General features: G+C 32.2%; 1 protein-coding gene across 1 annotated transcript; it reads right to left on the minus strand.

The window, feature by feature from the left end:
* Positions 1–515: 515 nt before the first annotated feature.
* LOC134727095 (baculoviral IAP repeat-containing protein 7-B-like) lies at positions 516–9822 on the minus strand. The gene is made up of 6 exons (XM_063591484.1): positions 9751–9822; positions 7340–8659; positions 6495–6679; positions 4873–5008; positions 2685–2858; positions 516–1140 (listed from the first exon to the last, which is right to left on the minus strand). The coding sequence occupies exons 2-6, from the start codon at positions 8295–8297 to the stop codon at positions 941–943; spliced, it is 1653 nt and encodes a 550-aa protein (XP_063447554.1). The 5' UTR covers positions 8298–8659; positions 9751–9822; the 3' UTR covers positions 516–940.
* Between the last annotated feature and the right edge of the window lie 2404 nt (positions 9823–12226).

The following is a 12226-nucleotide window of genomic DNA, read 5'->3' on the forward strand; positions in this document are numbered from 1 at the left end:
TCGGTGTCCAAAAGACAATATTGTTTTCGATCAAAATAGGGGACGAACGCTTTCTACACATACCTGAATCACCCACTTAGATGTATTACTGTATGCACGTACTTTATTATATAGTTTATAGAGTAGCAAAATGTACTTATATTAGTTTAAATTTTTTTTGATTGTTCCAACACTGACAGAGGAAATCCATTTTAACATAATGAGAAAAGGATAAATGATTATAATAAGCAATTATGAGAATCCTATAGTGAGACGAAATATTCCGCATTGGAAATACAATACTTATTTAAGGGTGACTGCTATTGAGAAAACGTGTGTTTTGCCTTTGTCTTGTAAAGTTAGTATACATTTATAATTGTAGTATACCAAACATTTGAAAATTCTTTTATTATCACTTATATATTTTCCAACTTGCCATGTTATTAAGAGAACATAAAAGACCTACATGTACATTTATCTAAAGTTCGTCACGAAAGAAAATAAAACACAGGTTGACCGAGTATGGTCGCCATAGGTCTTTCCCCCTCTACCATACAAGCCTGATGATGGTAACTGGTTTCACATCTCATTCGTATTTCGGTTGTTTTATTTCCAACTAACTATGTGCAATGTATTTTGAATACAACGTACGTTGTACTTATAAAGAGGATGCCCAATCATTGTATTGATATGTATCCCACACTTTTGATATACATGGACCTTGCTGTATATCTATATATTTCGTCTCAAATGAAGACCAAAGATACTAAACCTACAATTTTGCGTCAGATGTTTTTGTCCTCCCTCAAAGGGACTTGAACGCTTGTTTTTATCACGCCGTGGCTACACTACCGACACTGTATCCTGTATTATATTTTCTTTGAATATGATAAAGAATTTGCAGTTTTTTGATTTTGCCCGTCCAGATAATGATTCCAAGATTTTGTAAAAGCTAAAGACATCAGCACATAATAGCCTTTACTGTTCCTTTTATGAAAGTTCTGCATATTGGACATCGTCTTAGCGCAGGCGCACAAGTAACACAGGCAGCTAAATGGCCACAGGGTAGAAACACAATTGCAATTGGTTCATCTAAGCATATTTTACAAGTCTGTTGATCTTTCAGGTTTTGATTTTCTTCTTCAAGACTCCTTACTGACACTGAAAGTAATAACAATACAAAAAGATTCTACTTTATGTATATATATATGCATTACGTACGGTGACCTTTAGTTGTTAATGTCTGTGTCATTTTGGTCTTTTGTGGATAGTTATCTCATTGGCAATCATACCACATCTTCTTTTTTATATTACATTTAGAAAAGCATTCAATAAACTTTATCGCCATACAAAACAAGGATCTGGTGACACAGAACAGTTTTTAGGTAGTTCATATTTGTGGAGTGTAACTAACCATCGAGTTAAAGAATGAAAACAACTTAATATAAACAACCTACAGCAAAAGCGATTATCAGGATTTAGCTTAATCCGGAACGCTGAAAGCAGAATATTTGAAAACCGAGGAAGTCTAAGCACAGAAAAAAACGAAGAGATACGTGTATATTATAGTATATGATTAAAAAGGACATTGCATAATAACTAAATCCATCTTTGCCCGAGGGAGTTGAAATCTTCCGAAGTTTGTCTTTATTTTATAATCCTAAACTTATAAACTGACAAATTAAACAATGCGTGTTGTAAATCATGTCAGCGACAAAATAGTGTCTACGGTGTTGATGATGCCATCGGTCCACCAACAGTTGCTCATGTAAAAAAACAAACAAAAAAAACCCCAGCAATTGATAGATGTTATGTATCCGAAAGATCTGTATTTACCTTCAACGAGAACGCTCATAGTTGAACATGTAAAAGCGGATGCCCCATCCGCACTTTCATTTTCTATGTTCAGTGGACCGTAAAAATGGGATACAATCTCTAATTTGGCATTAAAATTAGAAAGATATGGAACATGTTTGCTAAGTTTAAAGTTGATCGGACTTCAACTTCATCAAAAACTACCTCGACCAAAAACTTTAACCAAAACTTTAACCTGAAACGGGTCAGATGGACGGACGAACAGACGAACAAACAGATGACGCACAGACGGACACACAGACTAGAAAACATAATGCCCATAAATTGGGTATAAAAACCAAAAACAGATTGAGCTAGAATTGATAAGAATTAGTGATAGTCGAGTTTCAGATATTTTTTTAAAAGAGCTAGTTTGACAAGTGTTGAACATAAAGTCAAACGTTTGTGAAATTCCTAGTTGTCCAATTAAGAATAAAGAACTCAAACACGTCTAGCTCACGATTTATCTCGAACTTGACAGTTACTTCGAAATAGATACAAAATGAATGTACACGCGAAGTTGAACTCGAATACTGACTGTATACAAACTCTTACTCGAACTCCAAAGTCTTAACTCGAAGGCTAGCCATATTCTTTTTTTTTCGGTTCAATGTTATCTTTTATGGGTGTGTTAATATCGGTAAAGTGTACAAGCGTTTATATTTACTCTGTATAGGCTATAAGGTCGCCCTGGGGTAAACGTCAATGAGGCATTTGGTATACATACAGCACAATAACAATCTATGAGGTAAACATACGGTCTTCAATTTGGATCAATTCTATATATATTTTTTTTTATCAAATTTATATACAATATCAACAATAAAACAATCTGTATTTAAAATACATACGTTCAAGCTCAGGATCAATTGCAGGTTCGTTATTTACTTTTGTTGTAATTGCAGTCCCGGCTGCTGATTGCGATTCTGCCATTTGAGGTTTGGTTTTATTTGAATTTTCTTGGGTTTCTTTCCTTTTTTCCTCTAAATTGAAGATGGCTTCAAGAAGAACTGTACTTGTTATATCTAAAAAAAAAAAAAACAACAATGTATAAGTAGGTCGTTAAAGCTTTTTATGAGAACGCAATCATTTTCATAATTGGTAACAAGTTATAACCTTAACACTTATGAACGTGACACAGGTCTACCAGGCCCCGTGTGCATAAAACCTGGGACTATTATACTGATGTTTAACATATATAGTATTATAGTCCCAGATAAAACAACGGCAACTTATGCAGAAGTAATGATATTCAATTGTTAAACTAATTTGTCGTAGAAGAAAATATATCAGTTCAGAACAAATCTTATTATAATAAGTAGATTTAAGAAGAAGCCGCAAATTGTGTTGTGCTTTTCAGATTTTGGTCAAGAAGTCACGAACTTCTGCAACATTAAAAAAATATATATATATAAAAAAAAAAAATGTGTATTCGACAAAGACGTTTGATCTTATATCTGATATTAACATTAACAGATATTTAGATCTAACAGTGTTGAATAAACTAGTAACTATGTAAACGCTATAATGACGTGCAATCGTAGAACAACAGTTGAGAAGTGAATGGGAAGACTCTCCTGACTAAAGAATTATATTTTATTTCATGTGTAAAAAAATCGTCAAAAATTTCTGCATGGACTTTGTTTCCCAGACTTAGTATTAATGATTAAATTGCTAAAAATATCTAGTTCAACATACTTAAACTTCTGTCTTCCACGAAATAAGTATTTTTTCTGCTTTTCCTGTAACTTTAGACTTTGTACAAATACATTAGAGTTAGGAACTTTCATTACAATGAAGAATAATACAAACAAGGTCCTTTTTGATTAAACTATCAGGTGATATGAAACTAAAACGGTTTTTTTCTCGTGATTATAAAAATATATGATAAAACTTCTTTAGTGCTATGCTACAAGCAATAATGCCAAAACGATTTTTTTTATAGGAAACAAGGGGTTTAACGCTGTTTGAAAACAATACATATCAATTTACCCCATTTCTGTTTTTCAATAACTTATGATCAAATTGCTGTAAAGCCCCCTCCCTCCGCTAAATTATTGAAAACTTTCATTCTACATTGACAATAATAATTATCTTGGCGCAAATAATCTAAATCCATTTGAGCTAACGCTGTAAGATTTATCTCATACATACATGTATGTTATAGTTATTGACCAAGCTAGTCGGTATATTGGATTTAATCTGCACGGCTTGGATGACCTTGATTAACCCGAACGACGTAAGAGTTCGGGTTAAAGGGTTACACAAGCCCGTGCAGGTTAAATCCAATGTACCGATTTGATTGGCCAATAACTATTTTAACACATGACGCCATCAATTTACGTGAACGTTATAGAAATAGGCAAACGATATTCCGCATGCAATCTACGGCTCCTAGGAAAATTTCTTGTAGAGTAAAGAAAGGGGGAAATGAGCCTTTATGTAGTGAGAGGTTGGTAAGTTTTAAATTTATGTTTTTGTTTTTATTTAGGCTTCTACCTAAGTTGTTACATTATTTGCGATTTAATTGTCCGGCTCCCTCTACTAATACAAATTGTGCGCCCCGAAATAGCCGAAATGTGGCGTTTAGAAGTGACGATAATAATAAAAGTTAAACACCAACAATCAATCCATCATCTTTTTTTCTTTATTTTGAAACTACGATGTTTGTACTAAGTATTTAATTAATCCACTTTTTTGTAACTTTAAGTCAGATGGCGGATTCGGGGTTGCTTTTTTTTTGGGGGGGGGGGGGGGGGTAGGTTGTTCATCCTTGAATTGGACAACGTAACGTTTTTAGTCTCGCTACACTCGTTGATATTTCAAAATTTTATAGAAAACATGTAACCCCCTTTCAGAATACAGGTAATGCCCCTAAAGGTAAAAATAGATTTGAACTGTGCAGTATATCTGAGGTAGTTAATGCACACCTTAGCTGTGCATTATTCAGATTATAGCACAGTAAGAACAAAGAGACCCATGTCATGTGTTAAGTCTTATTTAATGTAGTTTACTTTTCATCTTAAGTAGGACATATACCTGCTGTTCCAGCTTTCTTGAGAGTGTCGTAAGCTTCTTTGACTAACTTTTTGTCATATCCGAACTGAGATACAGTTTTCACTGCAGGGATGTTTCTAATGTCATCCACTGGCGTTATAGTGTTTGGTAGCTCATTCTGTAAATTACAAATTTAAGCCATAGTCATTAATGATTTATTGGGATTGTAATTAATTTACAATAAAAGACAATGAAACATATTCAACTGGACAAATATATATTCGTGTCTCCGCCCATAGCCTCAACATAGAAACAGGCACATATTACAATGCACTAACACTATTGTAGAAGATGAATACCATGTTATTCTAGAATATAATAGATACATGTATAATGATGTAAGAAAACTATGTGAGAAAACTATATATTAAGACTGATTATTGGCACTATCCATCCACTTTTAAACTTATACAGTTGTTATCAGTTAATAATGTGAAAGAACTTTTTTTTTAATAATTTAGGTAAATTTTTGTTTAATATTGAATAAATTCGTAATATGTAGTTGTATTGTTTATTTATCATATGAATTTATTTTCATTCTCCGCCATACATGTATTGTGTATAATTGTTGTATTTATATTTTATTGATGCATTCAAAAAATATATTGTAAAATTGGATATTCTATAAGCTGTATTGCTTCTGAATAAAGTATTGTTATAGATAAAGCTTAACATGTGACATCAAGAGAGCCCGATATACGGTGTATTATGTCTCTGTACGAAATATCACCGGAAAGCTTGAATATTTGTTTATATGTTACGTAAAAATAATAGTATTTTTTCTGCGACATGCGTTTCTGAAATAACATTCGTCACGTATGCACGCGAATACAAGCTTGAAAAGACAACGTATTACACGTAAGATTTCATAAAACCAAATGTAATGTATTTAGCACAGACACTTGTCTCTTAAACAAAACAGTACCTTAATATGTTAAGGTGTATAGGTATTTTTTTTCAAGTACAAGTAAGTGCTTCTGATATTTAGACAGCGACCATTCATTTTTTGTAAAGAGGCTACGGAATGTTTGCATGAAGACACAAATAATTGTTTTCAGTAAGATATTTGTTTCAAAATTTTTTAAAATCAAACAATCATAAAACATGTCCCCACACACACAAATAATGTAAGGTGGCCTTAATATTATAAACAGAAGTGTTAAGTCTGTCATCATATTAGTTAACTTTGAGACTTATAAACTTAAAAATTACGAAATGTATGTTTCTGTTAGTATCTGTCGAATAATAGCCTACTTCAACAAAATGACAATTATTCTATATATATATATATATATGTATCATAAAAACCATGCCTATACTATACTGGTACACATGCTACTGGCTGACACCATGATACATGTAGATACAATATAATTTAATTCTCCTTCTTTGTAGTATGATCCGCTCTATAATTTGAAAATCTAGTATGTATTTATATTCTGTTATTTTGATTTTATTAAGAAGATGCATACATTTATGCAAGACTCTGTGAAATATCATATTTTGAGAGGTTGTAATTGTTATGTGCATACATACAGTAGCTTGTAAAGTATTGCACATTTTTATGAATGCATTTGTATATCAACCCATTCTGTCTAACATACCTTTTCGACTATTTGAGCCTGTATGTTGTTTGTTTGAACATCTAGTATAAATCTTTCGCCTTTACAATTTCGCACAAAAGCACAGTTTTGGTACCAGCGTGCATGTTCTGTCCAAGGCTGATCACCTGGTTCCCAGTTTCTCAAGCCACCGCCACAGAAAAAGCAGCGACAATGATCTTCATTACCTTTATTATAAAATTATCTATGCTGTAAAACTTTGAAATAAATATAATTGCTGTTTATTTTTTAAATCACAATTTTTACAACACTACTGTTATAAACTTGAATTGCGTCTATATCACTGTTAAGCACAAACTTTTTAGACCAAAATTATAATACACGTGTTTCATGATTTTGTTTTTACTTGAACCTTTAAAGTGAAGACATTGTTACTTTCATAAGTAGTAGACTAGTGTTTGATAGAAAAAAATCAAGTCAGCTTGACAGTTAATACTTTTCTTCTGCCTTATTATGAGGTATGTGTAAAAATCCTGTACATGCATTTTAGTTTGGTCACTTACAATCAGTCAGTAAGAAGTGAGCACAGTGTATTTATTTTAATTTTATTTGCATTGTGTAAGGCAGCAACCATTTGATTTTCGGGGGGGGGGGGGGGGGAAGGGGGGGGCTATGTTTTTTTTTCCTGTGCAAACTCAGGGTCCAAAACAAATTATTTTTTTCACCAAAACCTGGAAACAAACTTTTTTTCCAAACAAAACCATAGCCCCCTCCCCCCCCCCCCCGAAAATCAAATGGTTGCTCCCTGATAGGAAGGAAACATTTTGACCACATCTTACTTTCTATTTTAAAGTAAGTGACTTCAATAGATAATTTGATTTATATACCTGTAAAAAAGAATCCTGCTGAAACCATATCCTCTGGAGATTGTGTCATATATGAGGGCCAATGTTTAAACGAGTCCAGTCTAGATAGTCTTGTTGCATACTTTGGATACTTAGGGTTATCAAGGCAAATCCCCATCGCACCCGCTTCCAGTGAAGCTTGACTAGCTAATGTACTATCGTTAGAAATCGTTTGGCTCAGTGTATGGTTGTTTGATGCGCTAGAACTAGTCCTAGTAGATAAATGTGTCGTTGAAATTCTGACCAAGCTGTCAGTGCTATTAGTCGAGTAACTATTGTCATTTTGGTAAGTTTCTGTTCTTGTTATATCAGTATTCGTGTTGTTCCTGAAAGTTTGATTTATACCACTTGGACTGCTTTGTATCCCTACGTCATGAGTATGTGAATTATTGTAATTAAAGCCGTTTGAATTTTGATTCATTATCATGTTAGTATGCTCAATTCTTTGAGTCTCAGTTCCGTTGGTATGCTCATTTGAGCTCTGTTGAGGAACAGTAATTTTAAAAGTCTGTTTAGTTTTGTCGCATAATGTATTTGTGCATGCAGTTCTTTTGCTCGGACTATAATGCACACCATTACTAACAGCCGCTTCTGTAACATTTTGGGAATATTCCATGAATTTATTTTGTTTGATAAAATCACAAAGTGGCGAAATTCGCTTGTGAATTTCTGTTGGAGAATCATGCCGTTTCCAGTTTTTATATGTAATTTTGCATTTAAAGCAAACAACCTCATCACCTTTCCCTAGATAATAGAATCCAGCTCTTGCAAGTTTAGTTGCATAGATGCCAGGAATATCTGGATATGTTGCGAACGTTGACAATCTAGCACCTTCATACTCCAAAGCATCCTTTAAGGGAGGTTTTGGACTATTTTGGCATATAAGGCTTTCGTCTGGCGGGAGAAATGGAGAACTCTTGTAGACAGGCTGTTGTAACATACTTCTAACGGGTTAATTGATTGATTGATTGTTTGATTGCATGGCACTTGCGATTTGAAATATTCAGTTTTTCTTTACATGTATGTAATGATTTTTTTATTCTCCTCAATGATAGAAAATCTAGCAATCAATAAATACTGCTATGAAATTTTGTAACTGATCTTTTTTTTTATTTCTGGATAATGCTTCATAGAACTATCATAAAAGAGAATAAAGAATTGTATGTTCAATCCACTTTCATCTTAAATTCATTGTTCGCTTTGAAGCATCCTTATGTATACTCTCGATTTTTGAAAAAAAACCATTCATTGTTGAGAGTATAACGCATGCTTATATCTTCACCCGTATATAGTCTATCCATTCTACAAAATAAATTTTCATAAAATTACGTCAGTAGCAATTGATATCTAACCTTGAAAAAGAAACAAACATTACATAATATGATAATCTCTGTAAGAAGGAAATAAATAATTGTCTATTTTTAGTTTTAGTCAAGGCTCCGAGATGAAGGCCGTACTTTGACATATAATGATATAATTGTTATCTTTTTATACATGGTGACTTTGATGGAGAGTTGCCTCATCGGCACTCATACCACATCTTCTTAATATTTATATCGGCTTAAAGTCGAAAGTGCACAATATTTAATAGCATCTTATATTTATTTTACTTTTTATATCTTTATTGCAAAATTACACCCATAAGGGTCTGGCCCCTTCATTTCTAAATGCATCTTAATGCATTTGTCACACATAACGTAACTGTGAATGATCTATGATATATCCTTCACAGTTATGCCCCCACCCCCACTCCACCCATGTTTAGTTATCGCCAATGTATTTTCTGTTGTGATATGGGACATTAAATGATACATAAAATTGAGAATGGAATTGGGGAATATGTCAAGGAGACAACAAACCGACCAACATGACCAAAAAGCAAATAGCAACAGAAAGCTCCTAATGGTTCTTCAACGCAGCGAGAAAATCCCGCACCGAAGTTGGACCTCAGCAGGCCCATAAATAAAATATGTACTAGTTCAGTGAAAAAAAATATGAATAAAGCTTATGAATATGCATGCATGTATGAACTGAAGTTAAAAGACAAATTGTATTTAATCTACTAGTAAACACCAATAATAATAATAAAAAAGGAATTTATAACGGGTCAGCGATTGTTTAAAGTTTGGCGTACTTCTGTAAAGCATTTTACATACCCCCCAAGTAGAGAGATACGAACACATTTCGGATGATTATATGTAAAAATTACATTTTCGAATAAAAAAGGGGTACGACCTCTACGATCGCGCCTCAATAAATTCGACACTAAAACCTTTAATCCTCCTTTAAATTTTAGTTTATCAAAAATTATATTTTAAGAAAAGTTAAGCATCACACAATAAGGACATGCACATATTTGGATCTGTTTGGTATATGAAAATGATAAAACTGACCTTGTTGTGACAAACATCTGTTTAAAATGATTCAAAAGAAGCGCGCTTTGACGGTTGTTATTGGTTGTTTAAGGTCAAATAACAATGTTTTTACAACTGAACTAACCTATTAAAATTTTACTTCCTTATCGTGATCTATCGTCACAGCTATTCAATACAAGGGGTGACAATTCGATATACAAATAAGTAACTGTTATTAGGTTTTCATTGAGAAATAGATTGAACTCTAAGACTAATGTTCTATTATTCTATATATTGTATTGTATTATTTTGTAATTCATTGCATTACATTGCATTTCATTGTTTGATTGTATTGCTTGACCATTATGAGTGTAATTCTGCAATAAAGATTTAAATAATAAAGGGGAATTTATTGGTAAATAAGTTTAATGATTTCCCATAGAGTGTCTAATTACCACATGTAATTAATATTTCCAAAATAGATTTTTTTTTATCCATTGGCATGTGCCGGAAATGAATTCATCTTGCATCGTTATTTGAATTTAATCATGATTGGAATTTGATTTTAATAAAAAAAAAAAAATAATGACATATACGATCCCGGAGGTTCTGGGTGGGCTTCACTGTTGTATCCTTTTATTGTTATTAACCCTTTTCTCTATTCTTCGTAAATTTTAACAATTATTCTCTATTCTGTATATTTATTAAAGCACCCCATTATTTTATTTGTCATTTTTCTGCTTTCCTTATTTTTCGTCCATTTTGTGTAATCACTGTACATGTACTAGTCTGATGCTTGTCTGGCAAAACAGCCGTTGGACGTCAGAGTCATCTCGAACTATACATGTACCAGACTCTCCTGCAGATGTACATTCACAGCAGTCGATAGAAGTATTGAGAATCAAATATTTAAAGGACTTTGAAGATCAAAAACAAAACGACCATAAAATTTAGAATTATCAATAATTTATTTGCCCTTCACGTTTTATCTATGAAATTCATTTTGAATAGTATTATATTTTTCAATCTTCATTTTCTATGAATGTTTATTTTGATGAGACTCAAGATGATTTGCTTCAACAAATAAAAATAATATGAAATGCCAACCAAAACCAATAACAACAATATGAAATCCCTTAGGATAATATTACACTAATGAATTCTGTCAGTGATTGATGGTTAATTATTGATATTTTCGAATTAATTTTATATATTTAGTAAGTTGTCGAGCAGCACAAAATAATCAATTATAAGTTTTTGGATCAATTTTTTTATGTCCTCATCCTAAAAATCATGTTCTGCTGCCTAGTATTTTTACATCGTTTCATATGAATTCTCAAAATAAAAGAGAATTTCAATTCACAAGTCTGAAATTTCTTAAGCAAATCTGAACTGTAAATGCAGTCGTGTTACCGTTACTTTTGCTGGGCTGTTGAAAGCTCGTACATGATTCTTCTAGGGGCGTATGCAAAGACTATATATATATAGTCACGAAACATTTTCCTTTTAATCTTTATTTTTTTGTAGTTAAATGTTATCCACCGGATTTTTTGTGCAGTGGTGAACATGTAAAGCGACAGGATACGAAATGAAAAGGAAAGTTAACGATCATGTGAAGAAAAGGAGAAAGATGGATTTTATCAATCACGATGAAATAATGTAGCATTATCACTCTAATGCTTTTTCGTATGTTACTGTCGGTACCCCAAGTAAATTATACATGTACATTTACATGCCGAGGTTTCATTCCTACCCATGATTTGAGGTGTTCTGATGCATGAAAATCTCTCATAAAGATAATTTGCTTCACATACTATCGATATATAGTTATAAGAAGATGTGGTATGAGTGCCAATGCATGATATATGACTACAATGATTTTCTAACTACATGTACCGTAATACTAAGCGTTTACCTACAAATGTATGTGTTGTCCATTATTATGTTTTCGTCTAGCATCTTGATCAGAAAAAGGAAATGAAGTATACATTATATATATATATATGTGAAAGGCTAAAGTTTCAACTATTTAAAGATTGTGTTTTTCCCCCAAATCTTAAAATCTATATGAATTGTTTCAGATATATGTGTATATAGGTATATTTTAATCAACTTTCTAAAAGTATTTTCAAATTCTGGAAAATCAAAAGCGAAAATACAACCCTAAGATATACCGAAAATGAAATAAAAGATTAATACAGGGTCTGTTTTATCTGTATTTGTTTGACTCTGCCAGACAAAGTTGGAAAACTTAACGAAACATTAGGATGTTTTCTTTATATTAAACAGAAAAAAACAATATTTATGTTATCAAGATATTCCACTATTGTTTTTTTAACAATTGAAAGTGGAAAGGGATTAATATAAGTTGCAATAACTTGTTTCCCAATCCACTATAATAAAATAAATATGTTTAAAGTTAACTAACAATGATAACATTTTAATGTTATTCTGTAATATATATTGTCATTAATTAAAATTTCCTACAATTTTTAAATATTGAATTTGTTTGTTT

The sequence above is a fragment of the Mytilus trossulus genome, chromosome 1 (genome assembly GCF_036588685.1).
Source record: "Mytilus trossulus isolate FHL-02 chromosome 1, PNRI_Mtr1.1.1.hap1, whole genome shotgun sequence".
In the NCBI taxonomy this organism is placed as follows: domain Eukaryota; kingdom Metazoa; phylum Mollusca; class Bivalvia; order Mytilida; family Mytilidae; genus Mytilus; species Mytilus trossulus.